This window comes from Neopsephotus bourkii, unplaced genomic scaffold (assembly GCF_033783945.1).
Source record: "Neopsephotus bourkii isolate Nb327-2 ecotype Australia unplaced genomic scaffold, CSIRO-AGI_Nbou_v1 NB_1542, whole genome shotgun sequence".
In the NCBI taxonomy this organism is placed as follows: Eukaryota; Metazoa; Chordata; class Aves; order Psittaciformes; family Psittacidae; genus Neopsephotus; species Neopsephotus bourkii.
Genome location: NW_026902018.1, coordinates 4,265,974 through 4,283,792, shown reverse-complemented (window position 1 = coordinate 4,283,792; position 17,819 = coordinate 4,265,974). Strand labels below are relative to the sequence as shown.

Below are 17,819 nucleotides of genomic sequence, written 5' to 3'. Positions count from 1 at the left end.
TCTTTTGGGGTCCTGCATACATCTAAAGGATATGTACATTTGCCTTTTCATAAAGGGAACCTACTCCAGTGAGGATTTCTTTTTTTTTGTTTGTATTATCATGGAAAGACACTGTAGGTGTTGCTCACAGACTGATGACTAAAGCAGCCTGAGAATTGCAAAGCTTTTGCCACGTCCTGCCTCTTAGTAGGAGGTTTTGCAGAGCCAAGCAGCTCTTTGCTAAATGTGCCAGTTATGGGAGGTAGAAAGATCACTTTTCACAAAAAAAAAAAATCATCTTATTTTCATCATGCTATAACTGGAGCAGCTGAGGCTACTTAATGGATGTTGCATCATTTGCCTGGCTACCCTTGTGGCTGCATACGTTTGCGTTCTGATGCTTGCTGAATATGATTTTCTGCAAGCAGGTCTCATTTATAGTATTTCATTTGAGGTGGGCCTTTGGTATGTTATGTTCCAGGTGCTCTTCTAGAATATGGATGGTAACTGTGGATTAAAAGTCTGTATGATGCTATCAAGTTAAATAGCTCAATGAGAATTTGTACACATGTGCCATTAGCCTTCATCGTGCTCTTGGCATTTTGCTTTTGTTCAATATTGTGTGAATCTAAAATTCTACTGTTTCTTTTGTGTGTGTTTTTAATTTATGGAATAAATTTTTGAGAACCTTTCAGGATTTTTAAGGCCTTGTTTAGGCTTGTATCAGTAAATATGCATGATATATCTGTCTTGCATACGTGAGAAGAAGAGGTCAGATCTTCACAAAGGTTAAACACTGTTAAGTAACTGGGTGGGCTGTTTGTGAGGCCATGGAGCAGCAATTCTAGTATTGCCTCATCCATACCCACACTTCAACGGGAACAGAAATATACCTGGTGGAGTTTAGGCATGATTCTAGCTCTGAGGGAGCATCCGTCACTTTCTTAAGGTATTAAGAGAGCACAGACAGATCCTGCTAGGTGCAGAGCAAATTCAAGGCTGGAGCAGGCTAGTGGTTCATGCACTACAGGGTGTGCAATGCATCAGGCTGATGCTTTTAAACCAAAGCTGAAGCATAAGAACACCAAAAAGGTCTATTAAGCATCTATAATGAAAACAACAGAAAACAACATCCCTGTCCTGCTAACCCATAAATTCTATGTATAACCCAGCTCCTTCAATTTGCTGCTATTTAGCTTCATGCTGCACTTGGCAAAACTAAGGTGGGCAGTTGCGCTTCTCCACTGTTCCCCGAACTCCCTTCTCTGGCTGAGGTGCAGTATTACGTGGCTCCCGCAGATGGCATGTAAGCTCCAGTAAAGAAAGGAAGGGAGCAGCTCAGAGACCTAAACAAGCATCGTCCTGTTCTGCTGCTTCAGGGTTACAGCTTGCTGGCTGCAACACATTATGAGGATTTTGCTGTTACTATACTGGGATTTGCTTTTTTCACCATGTAGCTCTCTCTCCTTTTTCTCTGAAAGGCAGACAAGTTTGGCCTTGTATCCTCTCTCTGTTGTTTGATTAGTCAATGTCAAAAACGGGATGAGTGAGAGAACAGGCTCAGCTAAGAGGCACTGAAGCTAAACCCTTGCTGCTGGTCACAATGCAAAGTTTTTCTTTCTCAGGAATTGAAAAGGGGGAGGAGAGGGGTGACTTTAAGTCAAACAGCAGGAAAGAAGCTAAGCATGGAACAAACTTTAAAAACAGGTATGCTTGACAGTGTATTTTACAACTGAGTACTGCTGCCTTGCACTGCTGGTTTTGGTAGGGGGAGGTTATGTTTTTTTGCTTTATATGGCAGATACAGTCTTCATTGCAGCTGGCCTGTCTTCACTATTTGTATCCCATTTATTACTAGCTGAGGTTAATACAACTGCAATAGATGTAAAAAGGACTGGAAAGTTTGGGGTGAAGGATTTCTCCCCTCTCCCTTTTAATAAAAAAATCTCAACCTTACCTAGTTCATGTGCATGGGACCAGAAGGCTCTTGCGATGAAATAAGCCCTGCCTATGAAAAGCCATACACTCTAAATCTTTATCCAACAACAAGCAAAATGAATATATGATACATTCTGTTCAAAAGGCTTTATATAATGTTCAGGCAGTTTCTGCTTGTAAAACCCATGTTGTTTAATTCAGATACCATGTTTTGACACTTGAATCATAGATTCAAAGTGCTAAAGTACTACAATAGTAATGGTTGGAGATACTGACAAGGATGAATAGCCATTGTTTTCCTTCATCTGAAGGCTGCAAGCATCCAGTTCTGCTGGATTAATTCTGCTTAATTTGTGAGAGAAAAATATTTTGATTTACTGGTATAAATCCTTGGTTAAAAAAGCAAATATATTCTTCCCAGTTAAAAGCAGAAAAGACTACTTCTGATAGCAATTACATATACAACCTATAGCATATATGGGTACTCAGCAAGGACTATCTAGCTGCAACCAAACCATGGATGGAAGAAGACAGTGCTGCAACTACCAAAATGTCAGTTTATAAGATAAGCAAGGGAAACTGCTACCAACTAACCTGTGCCACTCCTGACAGTCTGTATTTTAGTCCATGGTATTGGCCCTGCTATTTCCACAAAAGTGCTGATTTCTCCTTAGTAGCTGTACAGGATTGCTGATGCTAGTTCTGTGCAGGTTATGCAGACTGGCCTCTGCTGCTCCTTGCTGATCGCTTTGGATAGGTTGGACTTCAGCTTTCCTTGTTTTCAATGATGATGATGTATGTGCCTCGCAAAGCCTCTTATTAACTGTCAGTTCAATGTAGATGCACAGATATCCTGTTTGCAGAAGTCTAAGATGCCTACAAACCAGTAAGAAAGTATGCACTTAAAGACGCTAGCAGCTTTTAAAAAGAACAAATTCTTCAAATAATGTTCACTAAATCAGCAGAACAGAGGTAAAATTCCCCTTTGAATTTAAGTTTTTTAACTTAGACTCACAGAAGTCTCACTAACTGTATAATCTTCATTTACTTCAGTGCAGATTTTCAGGTATCAGAACAGCTTGATACTGGCTCATGGACAGTTTTAGTGATAGCTAAGTGCATGTTTTATACAGCTTTCAGTGGAAAATAATGAAAAAGCCATCCCTTAAGTTTGTAAAGGTTTTGATCTTGCATTCTCTAGTGTGCTTTTTAAAAAAGGCAATTCAGTTATTTTGAGATTAATTCAAGAATTGAATATAAAATTTCTTATCTTTTCCCCAAGTTTAGCATATCCAAATGAACACTGTATTCCCTTTTCCCAGAACTGATCTTTGCAACTGAAGGGAAAAATTTCAGAGTGGGAATAAACCAGTCCTATTTCAGTAACCTCATCTTCAATATATATTAGTTACTCTGTTCTTTCAGAGCTCCAGTTTTAGTGCTTTTGGACAGGAGTTGTAAGAGGCTCTAAAGAAGCTCCAAACACAGTACTCCTTGGAAAATTGTTACTAACAAGATTATGTAGAACATACTTCTCCATTTGGTCTAACCAAAAGGACAATAGCTATGCACAGAAGACTTCCTGCTTTGCATTTGTCTCTAACTCAAAACTAAGAACTTGATTTTACCTGCAGGTGTACAGTTAAACACTGATTCTGCCAGCTGAAAGAAAGGCACTCCAAGAATTTCCTGATAGCTCATGTGACTGGCATGAATGAGGTACTGAGTAGTGTCTTTGAAAAGCAGATCACTTTCACCATACTTCCATGATTGAAAGAGTTGGAATTCAGAATTCAATTTGCTTCCCAGAGATTCCTAAAGAGAAAAGAAATAAGTTCCACAGCTTGGATCACAAATAGCAAGGTTCAGCTGGTGTACAAAAAGACGCAGTTTTGCTGCACCCTATTTCTCAGCAAAAGTATAACCACTGGGGAATGGCAACTGCTGCCGAAGTGCCCCTTTAGAGAATCCACATAATTATTCTCTCAATCTCTTACATACATTCTTAATTCATATTGAATCTGAAGACACTTCATGAATTTAGGATATAAAAGCATTTGATCTTGAAAGGGTTTTCAGCAGTTGTACATAACAAGTGATAACATGCTAACTTTTTCCCAGTTACCTGTCTCACCTGGGATTTCATTAGAAAGTCATAGATTTTAGTGACAGTGACCGGTCGAGTCATGACTGTGCTGGGGGGAATGGGGCCAAGGTTACAGCCTGCCCATTCTGTGACTGCAGCACGCGTTCCATCTGGACACAAGAGTTCAAAGTCAATAGGGGTATAGCCCTTTGCCCAACCAGAAATATCCAGATCTGAAAAGAAGATGAAATGAAAGTAAATCCTTTTTAAAAATGAAAGTAGAAGATAGGGTGAATCTCATGCAAAATGTTTAAAATTGAGAGATTGGTCCCAAGATCTGGTGAGAAAAAAATGTTTGCTTTTTAAAGCTTTGAGCTTTAAAAAAATTAGTGCAGTCCCCAAGGATATTACCCCACCACCACACATTGCTCTTTGCACTCAATGGTTCTTCCTCTTTCCTCTCCAAAAGTGAAAGCTATCTAAATTTTGAGCTTTACTAGAAGACCTACATGCAGGAATGTTCTTCAATTTTCCAGTCACAAACACAACTTCGTGGACCTAGATTAAATCTATATAAGCTGATCCTCATGAGTGATGGTTGAGTATGTGGGAAGTAACTGGCACTAATGAACATTCTCAAGGAAAAGAGAACATCTGCATCTCACTCTTTATGTTCTGGAGGAGGTTAGAATGTTCCAGGAAAGCTACATCTCCGAAGCTTCTTCCACTGGGATTGCCGACTAGGCACCTAGTGAGGAAAAAAACCCAAGAAGTTATTGGAGACAGCCACTACACTATGGCTGACATTTGGACAGTCTTCTGAAGCTAAACCATGAGTAGCTGGAGCATCCCTCTCATCTGTAATTACTTGGTTGTTATATGGAACAAGTTAGTGATATCATTATAGATCTTAGTGGACAGTATTCACATGTTTGCTAAGACAATCCCTTCCATCCCTTAAAGAAACTCCCAAGTCAAAGACGTGGCAAAATGTCTATGCAGCATCACCTGCACCTAGTCAGGAAAGAGAATGTAATTCAACTAAATGCATTACATATGTTTTATAAGAGTGCTTTCACCTTTAATATTCTTCTTGGCCTGTTTTCAGCTATTTTGTTATCTCCCATTTATTTAATTACCTTCTGTACCTTCCATTGCTTCTTACCAGATCACCTCTGCTCTCTGACCTTCTATCATTCATCCATTTTCTTTAACAAGTCAGTACCAATACTCTGAGCCTTACATGTTTGGAAGCACTGTCTTGCTCTTAAGGTGTTTTCATGACTGCTTTAAATTACCATTCAGATGAACATCCCATAGCAACTGCAATCAAAGTAAAATACATGCTAGCAAAAGTTTATACAACTAGCTGGTTAACAAAAAAGGCTCCAAAGAAAACCATCAGCAAAATAATAAGCCAGTTCTGGCTATTGCTCTGCACTTCTGACTGACAAAAAGCTTACCTGAGTGCTCCCATATTGCCATAGTAACGTTCGTTGTGACTTGCAGCACATCTGCTAGATACTCGAGCCCCTTCAACCTCACCATCTCCAATGCACACCTTGCACAGGTTTCCATCTGCTCCTGGCATGCAGCCCTTCCAAAAGTAGTTCTGGTAAACTGAGTTAAGAAAATTGAGGTGAGATTAAGGCAAGGCGTTTCCAAAGCCTCTTCAAGCACAAGAAAAGACAGGAATGGAATTCCATCCCTACAGCTAGCAAGAAGGCAGCTAAAGCATCACATGTAGTCAGATAAGAGGAAGAGCTGCTTCAATACCTTCTGACTCTGCAATCATCACTTGCTGGTCAAATCCTCATGTCCCTGTCTCCATTTTACTCCCAGATCTTGGACTTCAGGTTCCCATGATCTAGTCAACAAATAACCAAGAGCAGCCCTTACCAGAGCCAATATCACAGCTCCCAGTGTCATTCTCCAGAGCTCCTAATGCATATCTGGAAAGAAGTAACCATCCTCCAGGACTATATAGGTGGCTGTGGCAGGATCGCCTTCCCCTAAGATTATGGATGTTAATCTGTTTGGCATTTTTCTTAGCTAGTGCAACAGCATAAACAGGTGGCAGTGCTGTAAAATAATGACAACAACCAGTTATATCAAGGCAATTAAGTATTCCAGACACGTACAGCCCCCCTCTTCCCCCTCTCATGCTGTCACATATCTTCAGTTAAGGTACTGGATGTGCATTCTTTGCTTAACGACAAAGCTCTTGTCCTAGCTGCCTGGCATTTCCTGCAAAGCTCCTATCAAGCACAGCAAATTCTTTCCCAAACCAACATGTGAATACTTTCCTATGTAAATCCTAGAGGCAATCAGGAAAATCTAAACCATTTGCCTTCTCAAATTTGTCCTTTTACCTTTGCGCTCCAGATGAATTAGCTTCCTCATTTCCCCCATGCTCTCAGCAGTCTGGGCACAATCTCCCCCTGGAGAGGAGAGACAACCACTAAGGATATTGGGACTGCTGTCATTCCTGTTAATCAGTAGCAACCCATCAAAAACTTGCAATTGTCTTGAGCCATATCAGCATCTCTGTCCATTTTACAGAAGAGACACAGTAAACAAACAGGATATCAAATGCCAGAGCAAGTTAGTGAAAGAGCTGGGAAAAGTATTTGAACATATATATTAATTCCTGCTTCCATCACAAACTGTACAAATGTAACTATATTTTTAATGGTATTTTTTTTTATTCCCTCCATTTCTGCTAAGGTCACATGAGAACTTACCATAACATTCTGCAGCTACAGGCACCAATCCACACTTTCCTGCAATGTAGACATGTGTTGCATCCAGAGTGACTGCATCAGCCTCACTACTCTGCCAACAGCATTATAGAAAATAACAAAAACAGGATTTGCAGGAATTGTGTAACCAAGCAGCTGGACTTCCCCACTGGCTGGAAATTCTCTCTCATTCCCACTAGCTCCTCTACAGTGCAAGCTGGTTTTCCTCTTGTTCAGCTCATGCAAGGACACATGCAGTCTCTGCAGCCTTATCATATACTCTGACTAGAGGGAGTCTCCTACCTTGATCATTTCAATGCATTTGGTCGTGGAAGTTGCTTGGACACAGACCAATGGGTCAGATTTGATGCTCAGTGCCCACTCCTCACATTTGTGAAGCTCAGCATCACTGATGCAGCACCAGCGCACAATGCTGTTGTCCAAAAAGCTGCCTGAATTAGAAGAAAGGAGCACAGTGATACCATGTCACCTGTGCACCTATGTTAAGGGGACATTTAGGCCTATGCACTTGTGCCTGGAAGGGAGGAGTAACTTGGAAGGTGAACTTTTTCTTCCCTTTCCTTAACTACGGATCTCTGGAAGACTTCTCACCTTCATGTCCTAGTCCCTTAAGGAGAGATACATAGTCCAGACCAAGGACATAGGCAATCTCCAGCTGCTCCTCAAGAAGCTGTAGGTGCTGAGTGGCATCCTGGAACAGCAGGTTCTTTCCCCCAAAGGGTGCTGAAGTGAAGAGTTCAAACCTGGCTCTTTCCTTTCCTTTTCGCCCAAAGAGGCGCTAGAACAAGAATAACACTTAATTGCAACAAATCTGCTCATCCTTTTAGTAACAGTCAGCCCCATCCTTTGGTCCCTTCACAGCAATGGTTTGTAACATAGCACTCAGAGAAAAAGCACACTGGGTTACATTATTCACTGTTTATTTGTCACGATTTAACCCCAGCTGGCAACAAAGTACCACACAGCCACTCACTCATTTTCCCCCAGTGGGATGGGGAATACAAATCGGAAAAACGTAAAACCCATGAGATGAGATAAGAACAGTTTAATAATCGAAATAAGGAATAAAAAGAAATAAAGAGAGAGGAATAAAACCCAAGAAAGACAAATGATACACAACACAACTGCTCACCAACTGCTGACTGATTCCCAGCCCATCCCCAAGCAGTGATCTGTGGCTCCTGGCCAGTTCCCCCTAATTTATATACCGAATGTGATGTTCTTTGGTGTGGAATACACCTTTGGCTAGCTTGGATCTGCTGTTCTGGCTGTGCTCCCTCCCAGCTTCTTGTTGCATCTGCTCACTGACAGAGCATGGGAAACTGAAAAGTCATTGATTTAGAGTAAGCACTGCTCAGCAACAGCTAAAACATCACTGTGTTATCAACATTATTCGCATACTAAAGTCAAAGCACAGCATTGGACCAGCTATTAAGAAGAAAATTAACTCCATCCCAGTCAAAACCAGGACACTACTGGACTATTTCGAGGGCCAGATGGCTCCATAAATTCTTTAAATTTGCATTTAAATATGCATTTCAGGTTCAGCATCAGATTTCTGGATGCCAAGGTAACAGATACTATTTATAAGCTGAGAAAAAAGAGAGGAATAAAGATGAACCCTGCCTGAACCTATGCAGCTATATAAGAATTTACTCAAGTTGCAGGGCAGGATGAACATAATTACCCATTTTTCACTTTGGGTGTTATAGCATCCTTACTTTACTTTTTTATTCCCAACCTTCTAGAGAACATTTTAGAGAAAAGTAAAACCTTCTGCCAGAAGCCAGTGCAGGATCCCTCCCCAGAACAATTGATTTTTAGTGTTTCGTTCACACTAACTACACATTTCTGAAGAAGAAAAGGCAAACTGCCTCTACACAAAGATGGAAGAAAAACCTGTCTCTGGAGATACACAGCTCATAATATCCACTCACTTGGATCATGGTGAGAAATTTATGGGTGATCTTCTGGAAGTTGTGGCGGGTGATGATGCCACGTCCAGGCCCCTTGCCCAAGTTACAAGTGCTGTACTCAGTCAGCTCAGCTGTAGTCCCATCAGGGCATAGGAGTTCATATTCTTGTTGCTCTGACTCTGAAACAAGAGAACACTCATGAATCTATGAAATGAGATGTGACTTGGCAGCAGGCACAGAGATGGAAGGCAGAACATTTTTCAGAGGAGGTTGCTCAAAGGCTATGTAGGCAGCACACAGCTTGGGAAGGCTGTCTGATATGGTCTTCTCTTAAGAAAGAGAGGGACCTCAGCCAAAGATATTCAGAATTACTCTTTAGCTGTACCCCTGTACATACATTTGTTTAAAAATCCTTACCTGCAAATACTAAAGCTACCTTCAAAAATGTCAGTACAGACCTCGACCACATTTAAAATACAAACAAGGTAAACAGGAACAGTACATTCCAACAACAAAATACACTGAATTTTAAAAGGAATCTTATAACTCAGGTAATGCAAATACTGACAGCTGTGTCAGACACTTCAGGCTAAGAAAACCACCTGTATAAAAGCATCTGTCTGCTCCCACCCTGAGAAACTCTTGTGAGCAATTACTGCTCACTTACTCTTCCCTCTTCTGTTTCCTTCTGACTTAAGTGGAGAGCCAAGAAACACACTGAACTGGTTGTAGGGATTGAATTTTCCCTGGAAACAACAAAAATCCAGGCATATTCCCCACTCAGGAAATTCAGGCTTATTCCCCCAACTCAGGAAAGACTACAGTCAGAAGTTAAAATGAATCTGAATTTTTAAGATTACCTGTAGCACTCATAATTGTTAGATGATCTAAAAAGGCAACATCTGCCACTCCATTCTTCAAACACCTGCAGGGAGAAAAATGCCACCCTATCAATATGCCATCTGTTTTTTCCTCCCTCACAGATTCTTTTGCCTTAAAGGTAAATTCAGGACCAGTGTCACAGAGCTCACCTGAAGGCTCCTTCAGAGTCATAAAATGGTTCATTACCGCTCGTCTCACAGAAGTGGTTCTTGTCTCTGATATAGGATTTTTGTCCTTGGCAGAGAGCACACAGTTGAGGAGCAGCAACACCAACCCCAGGGATGCAACTTGCATTGAAATATTCACTGACTACTGCAGATGTCGGGGAGGGGAGATGAAAAAAAGTCAAACAGGAAAAACAGAAGAAGGAAAAGCAGCCAAACATATCATGGACATAACTAGGACTACAGTGAATTAATAAATAAACTAAATAAATAAATCAGCAAATACAGCTTCATTGTCTGAACTTCAAATTTGAAACATTTACTGGAAAATGCGATCAGCTTTTTCTTGTTTAAAACCATCTTTGTACTGGTTGGATATTGGAAAGGTTTGTTCCCTGTTGCATACAGAATGCAAAGATTTCCCGGTTTGGTAACAATTCTGCTGCTTTGAGATCACTAGAAAAGTTCTGAAGAGAACTAAGAGCCAGTATCAAAAACACTCCAATAGGATACCTCACCCACAAAGCCCAGCAATTTCCACATAGTTGAGTTCATTCCACATCTGCTTGCAACTCACTTGCTTTTTCTGAGAGCAGAGACATAACCCTATGGCTCCTACCACCCACCTTGACTCAGAGGTTGTGCCTCATCCCAGGAAAGATCGTTGCTTGCAAGAAGAAAGCCAAGTGGAATATTCCAGCCGGATGTCCACCTGGCTCCATTGTGGCAGCTGCGCACACCTCGTAGCCTCCGGATGTCCAGAGTTCCTCGTTTGGCAATGGCCACAGCAAACACGCAATTTCCTGGAATAAAACAAAATATGCAACAGAAATAAGTAAATCCCAGTTCTGCAGCTTCCATCTGTGTACTGGACTTCCACTCCTTCTGTGAACTTGGCTAAGGAAAAAAACCAGCCTCAGGTATATGAAACATAGGTACTCATGCCAAGAAATTTATCACCTACTGGCTACACGGCACTTTGTCAAACTGAGCAATGCAAGTGATGTGCAAAGAACGTAAAAACCTGGTGTAAAAGGCTTACAAGATGATCCCACTCCATCATCCTATGCAATTGCTTCTCAACGCTTTTGAACACTTGCATCACACTGTTTACATATGGTAATGGAAAGAACTCCTATGTCTTATCCTCAGCACATATCAATTCCACTATGATCTCACAATTATTCAGACAAAACAAAATTCACTTCTGTTCTCATAGTGTCCCCTTATTAGTCTCTTCCTAATGTGGCTTCCTTCTCAGATTCATGTCTTAGAAGTATTTTCTACTCCATGTTTGATTTTGGCTCCAAGTTACTTATTTCTGCCTTACAAATCATTGCAGACACTGTTAAGGTCTGCCAGGAATGAAGAGGAATCTTACCATAACAAGATTTTCCACCTTATATTTTTGTCTCTTTAGGGTGTGGAGAGAATTAAATAGTGAGAAAAGCTAATCTCTTAAAGAAAATTAGTAAATGCTTGGTTAAACTACTTTAGAGCATGGTATAAGAACTGACAGAGATGGACAAAGGCTTTCTTATTCCTTGCAAGATGTAGAGCTTGGGTATACACTAGTGCTGCAAGCAGAGGTAGATACAATCTGTGACAATACCAGTACCTAGATAGTAGCCTACCTAGGCAGAAAGGCTACTGTATAGAAAGTACCACTGATATTTTACTAACCATCACTAAGTATTTTAGCAACAGTTGTTAGTCACCTCCATACTCCTATAAAGTTAATGAAATATATAGACTTTTTTTCACGAATTCTTGAACTTAGCTTTTCACTTACAGCAATTTGTTAGCCAAATACAACTTATTCTTTAGCTTTATGAACCTACCTTGGTCATAAATTTCCTTTGCCACAACTGTCAAACCATAGAGCTTTACAGCAGAGTAAACATCTCCAGCATCCAAGGAGGCAGCATCTGCTTTATTCACCTTAAAAAAACCAGCAAAACACTCAAAATAATACCTCTGTGCATACAGAGATACAAACAGCAGCTCCAAGAGCAGATTTTCTGCCTGAGAAGTAGTAACCAGAGATTTTTCCAAGTATTTGCTTGGTTTTTAATTGAATCCATGCCACTAAGCATGGTGAAATGCTAACAGTGAAGGCTGTTGCTTTAAAACAATTCTAGTTCACTTCCAGTAACATCCTTTCTCACCTCTGAGTTTTCCAATTCAAAACCACAATTCTGATGCCAATTGAAGAAAAAGGTAACCCCTGTTTCCTTCTACTGCTCCCCCAAGACCCCAAATACTTCTCAGAGTCCTCCTACCTAATTTGATTCCAATTAATTCCTAATTGGATTCAAATTAATTCCTAATTGGATTCAAATTTAATGTCTAATTTGATTCAAATTAATGTCTAATTTGATTCAAATTAATGTATAATTTGATTCAAATTAAAGAACTTTATACAAAAATGGCTTTGCTCTTTACTTTAGAAAAGACTGATGAGGTGCTAAAAATAGCAGGGAAGAAAGAGAAGAGAAAAATATTCATTATAGTTACAGTAGGACCAAAAGCTACAAGCAAGGATAATGCTCTCAGCAAGTTTTAATTTAGTAGTTTCATTTTGTCCATCTATGTCCAAGCAGCATTTTACATATTTCCTGGTGATTGCAAGGGCGTGAGCCGGGGTAAAGAGTACATCTAGTAGAATACTCATGGGTTTTAATTCTTGCCTCTCAAGCTACTTCTGAGTACTTTGTCATATATGCAATACCATCATTTCAGTATCATTTTATTCCCCCATGGGTTACTTCTTCAAAAGAGGATTTGGACCTAAAATCAGTTTTAAAAATCTCTCTGAACTCACCCTGATTTTATCAATGCAGTCATATGTGTTGTGGGCTCTGATGCAAGAAATCCTGGCAAATGAATTGGCAGCAGCAAGGGGCACCACAGCCATGAGTGCTTTAGACAGTTCAGCACACTTCCTCTGCTCTAGGTCAGAAAGGGTGCACCATCGGAATTTCTTCCCTGTAAGATCAAAAAATGAGTCAAGATTTACAGGATTTAGTAGGAAAAAAATAAATTAAAAAAAAAACACCCAAACCCACTAAGTTTAAGACCTTATGGAACAGGGAGGTTATTTTATTTTACCTAATTTCACAAGTAAGTTGATTCTGCTCACTCACATTTCCACATACAGGCACCCAAGAAAGATACCTAAGCAGTGTAATCAAGATCACTTTTGCCCAACATGGAGGACAATGAATGTTTGCTGTTGAATCTTTACTATGTCACTTTGTTGTCAGCAACAAACTAATTTTCAGGTAGATTTTTCAAGAATCAACAATTATTATGGCATGATCTTTAACCTCAGAATCTTCCTTGCTTCGTGCTCCATGAATTTTAGGCAAGGTTGCCATCCAAAAGGAGGAAACAAAGACAAGGACATCTTTAAGGCTATGGTCTGTTTTCCCATCGGGATGGCAAGAAGAGAAAGGACACTTATGATGCAGGGTAACCTTGTTACCATCTTTGTGTTATCAGACTGCAGTTTTTCTCCTGACAAGTCAACTGTGGCTTGACTTTATCAGAGCAGAGACCTTCTAATCTTGATGAAAACTATGCATTCCCTGTTTATAAGCACTGTGTTCTTGGTTATCAATACACGCCATTCTTTTAACCTTTGCTCTGCTGTTTCCTCTGGTGCTTTCACACACACATATTCCCATGCATAATTTATCCATACCAATCTTAGTATTTCTGTTACAAAGTTCTAGAGATTCAGAACTAAGCCTCCAAAAGAACAAGAAATATGTAGGGAGGATGTTGATAGGGAATCAAGCTGCCTTAGCGTTGTTGAATGTAGTCTTCAGAGAGGGGACTGTTGTTTTTTCACCAGACAGTATCTGATGTTCCAAGTCCCAGGTGTCTCGTAGCACTGAGCTACATAGTTTGAACTTTGTTAGAACAGCATTTCCCACTGAGGGCTATGCTTTGTTAAGCATTTCCTTCCCATTTTCTTTCCAGACAAATACTACCTGATTTTAAACAGCAAGATCCACATCAGAGCTCCAGGGGCAGAAAACCTTAGACCAAAGGAGAAGTACAAAAATTTTAAGCTGAAAGCAATTCTCAATTGGGTGCTGCTTTATAATAGAGTAAATCAAACCCCTCAAGCAGGAGGTGAAGATCTGGGGTTATTTAAAATTACGATGGCAGTTCTGTGACTGGAACTTCTGCTGTTACACAATGTATTATCTAAGTGTTTCCTCATCAATGACAAGAAATTTGCTGGATTCCCCTCAAGACAGAGAGGTTTATCGTCCATGACAACACCCACTATGAAAGACACAAATTAGGGACAATTTGGTTATTGACAGTGAAGAACCATGTACTGTGTTGAACGGAGAACTGGGTAAACACGAACAACAAAATCCTCAAAATCTCACCTCTTCCAAAGAGGAAGTTAGTGAGAATTATCATTTCTGGATGCCAAAGAGATGCACAAGAACACTGCAGAACTGCAGCAGAACTGCACTATTCAGTTGTCAGATCTTTTTCCAGCTGAATACTAAGTAACCAATGAAAAAAAAATGGTGCCAGCAGAAGGAAGATACAATTAGAAGTGGAGGAGATGCTGAAACCTCCTTTTCCAGGAGGAACTGGGGGTTTGGTAGGTTTAAACTGACTATAAAGCTACATCTTCAGGGAGTCCAGGCATGTCAACAAAATTTCCTCCTTTGCTTTAGGCACTGATTATGCTATATTGGATGTAGTATGACTTATTTTGTATTTTTCCTGTTAAATGCCTACTCTGAAATGTATCATCATAACATCTCAAGGAGATGCTATACATTTAAGGAAAAAAGTGATTATTATATATTAAAATAGCATGCAGTTATGTAACTTGAGAGACATTTATACTATGTAGTGACAGATACGACCAAATGCATAGAAAACACTACAACATCTCTAACATTGCCATTTCCAGATGTTTAAGGGTTTGGATCCCTGTCAATCTATTAATATTAAACAAAAATATTTCCTGGAATAAATAATTCTTACAATTAAAACATGGACGTTTTTATTTCTTTGAGCATAGCATCAGACATTAGTACTCCACTTGCTTTGACATTAATTCAGCACTACTGCAAAAAGAACCCATTGTGGTTTTAGAGGGGAGAAGCTTGAAATGCACTGATTCAATTTGACAGCATTAATAAGTACGCAGATCTCAGCTATTCAAAGGAAACAAACCTTCACTGAATTACTAAGAAACTAGTGTATCAAGCTGCTTCAAAACTAACTGGGTCACCATCTGCCAATGATCAAACAGGAAAAATACAGGCAAATGGAAATCACAGGCACAGTTCTAGCTGCAACTTCTTAGCACAGAAGAAAATCAAAGCAAATATTAGAGTCTGCTTCCTGGTAACCCATCCAGAGGTTTCATTTTCCCCCTCTGCATCAGTCTTACCTGAAGACAGCAAAGTGAAGATGATTAAGACAATCAAAATCACTGTCTTCATGATTACAGAAGTTCAGCAAGGATCCTCTCTCTACCCTGAGCTCTGTCTCCTCATACCAGGAATTCCACAGTGATGACCAAAGCTTCTGGAAGATAGCAAAGGGGTTTTAGGCATCAACAAGAATAAACTACGATTTAAGAAAAAAAGCCAGAGGGTGGCATATCCTTGTATGCAAAAGAGAAAGAGACAATGTCCTGTTCCTATTCACAGATAGAAAATAACCATGCATTTTCTGCTTTGTTATAAACAGGCACAGGAAGAAATGTAAGCCTCTGCTTTTGAACTAAACTGTGATCCTCCTCTTTCAAAACTCACTAAAATGCCTTTGGGAGATAGGTAAGACATCTATCTTACAGAAAAAGATTTCTAAAGCTGAGTGAATTGTCCAAACTACTGAACATATCACTCTACAGAACACTGAAAGGTCCTTCTTACCTTTTCACCTGATAACGGTTTATCTGAGTTATTTTAAACAAAAAGTAGTCCTTTGCCTCCCTAAGAATTCAGAACAGCACTGTGCCACTGCTGACTTTCAACTTTCCTCATTCCATTTTAGCACAGCAGTCTCATCCAAACAGGCTTATTTCCCTGTTTTCTAACACTTAACCTGGGGTATTACTTCTTAACTACAGCAGCCATGATTAACATCATTAATTCCACAGCAGGGAAAAAGAAACACAAAAAATATATATAGATATATGATGCATAAAATATTGCTAATGTGGCTTCATCTCTCCATTCAAGAAATAATTCACTATTCCAAGAGTCCTGCAGAAAGAGTCTTTTGCCAGATTTTGTTTTCCTTCATTCTGTAGATTTTCTTAGTACTTTCTCTGCTTCGTGTATTTTTGCCAAGAGTTTTCCCAGATTTCTTTTGTTGCTTTATGCACTTTTCCCCTAGTGATTCAGAGTCCTTACTCCCCACTTGCTTCTTCCGCATTCAGGTACATGGATTCCATTGCTTATCTCTGCATTTCATAAATTCCCTTGCTGGATCTGCAACATTTGTTGAGGTGTTACGTTTCCCACTAATCCAATCACAGGAATTACATTTCTCATTCCTTCCTTCACTCCCTGAACAAATGTTCTCAAGTCCCAAAACCTCTATTCTCTCGTTTGCTAAGAGAACAGCTGTGGTATTTGTCCAATCTTTGACTTGGCTCACCTGCACGGGCCCAGCACAGCTCCGTACTCTTTGGGAAGTATGTTTTATTCCTCAGTAAGCACAGTCTATATAATTTTTCACACTCTCAGATGTTAAAAACAGTACAACAAATGTAAGAACAAAACACATTATAAAAGTAATTTAAAAATAGTTAAAGGTCCACATATTTACTTTTAATTCTAGGGAAAAAGATGAGATTGGGACAGACCATTAATCACTATAAACAAATATGTTTCATTTAACTACACCTTAACCTCTGAATCATTTCTGAATCACTTCTGGGGAAACTTGTCCGTCAGGCCCACTAGCAGGGTGCAGTTAGACATCAAAGCTAATGATTCTTGCAATGCTTGTAGCAAAGCACCTAACAGGATCAAATCCCACCTTCTTTGTGGTTTTACTTCCTGCCAATCCTACCATTATGTACACGGTATATGTGCCTCCCAACAACTCAGCTAGCTAATACTACTATTGCATGAGGGCTGCATCTGGATCTCTGCTCAGATGTTACAAATTTAAAACCAAAAGGTTTCCTGTATATGTTTAAGGTACTTACACAGTTGCTGTGCTGCTGTCTGTGGTGATGTTAAAGCCAGAATGACACGAAGGTGTTGTAGACTTCATTTAGGCCCATCAGGAAAACAAACAGGCATTAATCACAAACCTAATCAGGTCTGCTGAGAGGATCATGTCCTGAAGCGCTGAGGATGTGGAAACACAGCAGCAGGACTCTGGAATTCTTTTCCTACTGATTCAACCTTTGAAACTACCCCCATAGGGTGATAGCAGCATCAGAAAATGGTAATCAGCCTCTTCCCAGCAATGCAGCATTCATGCATGTATCTAGGGGATGCATCTGAGAGGGTGGAAACCAGATAATCTCTATGAATTCCCCCCTGTGCTACCAGGATCCAGGTAAGGGACACCAGAGTAGGAACAGATGTTACTGCACTACCCTGTGGGACATCTGACTTGCAGGAACAGCACTGTGTTTGTCCTGTGTCAAGTGTGCCACCCATCCACATAATTTCTGCCCTGACATCCTTCTTGCTCCCACATCTGTGGTCAAGGACTTACTTGCCCCTTAACAGCAATGCTGAACCCCAACTGATTCATCCTAAGCTCCCCAAGAAGCAGTCCTCTCCTCTAACCATACCTCCCTTCGGGCAGCAGCTTTATCCTGATACCATACACACCACCTTTGTGGAGCAGCCTTGTGCCCACACCACAGATCCTCAGGGATCACCCTAACCCCAAACTATACCCCTCAGTGGCTCTCAGCCTTCTCAGGGCCGGCCCTGTCCCCCAGAGAACCCTCACCAGCCTCGAGTACAGCCTCGTACCCGTGTCCCCATTCCGTATCTGTCCTGAGGAATGGTCCCGTCCCTACACACATATTGCCCTCAGGTAACGGCCTCTCCTCACACCCCTCACACCA

General features: G+C 40.4%; 1 protein-coding gene across 2 annotated transcripts; it reads right to left on the bottom strand.

Moving 5' to 3' along the window:
* Nucleotides 1-1,808: 1,808 nt before the first annotated feature.
* On the bottom strand, nt 1,809-17,797 carry LOC133221625 (melanotransferrin-like). Of its 2 annotated transcripts, XM_061370647.1 has the most exons (19): nt 17,772-17,797; nt 16,938-17,082; nt 15,165-15,301; nt 12,552-12,715; nt 11,569-11,668; nt 10,354-10,530; nt 9,713-9,875; nt 9,542-9,606; nt 8,703-8,860; nt 7,357-7,543; nt 7,048-7,196; nt 6,748-6,838; nt 6,376-6,444; nt 5,903-6,085; nt 5,467-5,623; nt 4,669-4,751; nt 4,052-4,236; nt 3,546-3,732; nt 1,809-2,793 (listed from the first exon to the last, which is right to left on the bottom strand). In XM_061370647.1, exons 3-19 carry the CDS (start codon nt 15,214-15,216, stop codon nt 2,744-2,746), a joined length of 2,220 nt encoding a protein of 739 aa, XP_061226631.1. In that variant the 5' UTR covers nt 15,217-15,301; nt 16,938-17,082; nt 17,772-17,797; the 3' UTR covers nt 1,809-2,743. The 2 variants fall into 2 exon arrangements, with proteins under 2 accessions (XP_061226631.1, XP_061226630.1); XM_061370646.1 differs by lacking the exon at nt 17,772-17,797 and having other exon boundaries at nt 16,938-17,484.
* Nucleotides 17,798-17,819: the final 22 nt, after the last annotated feature.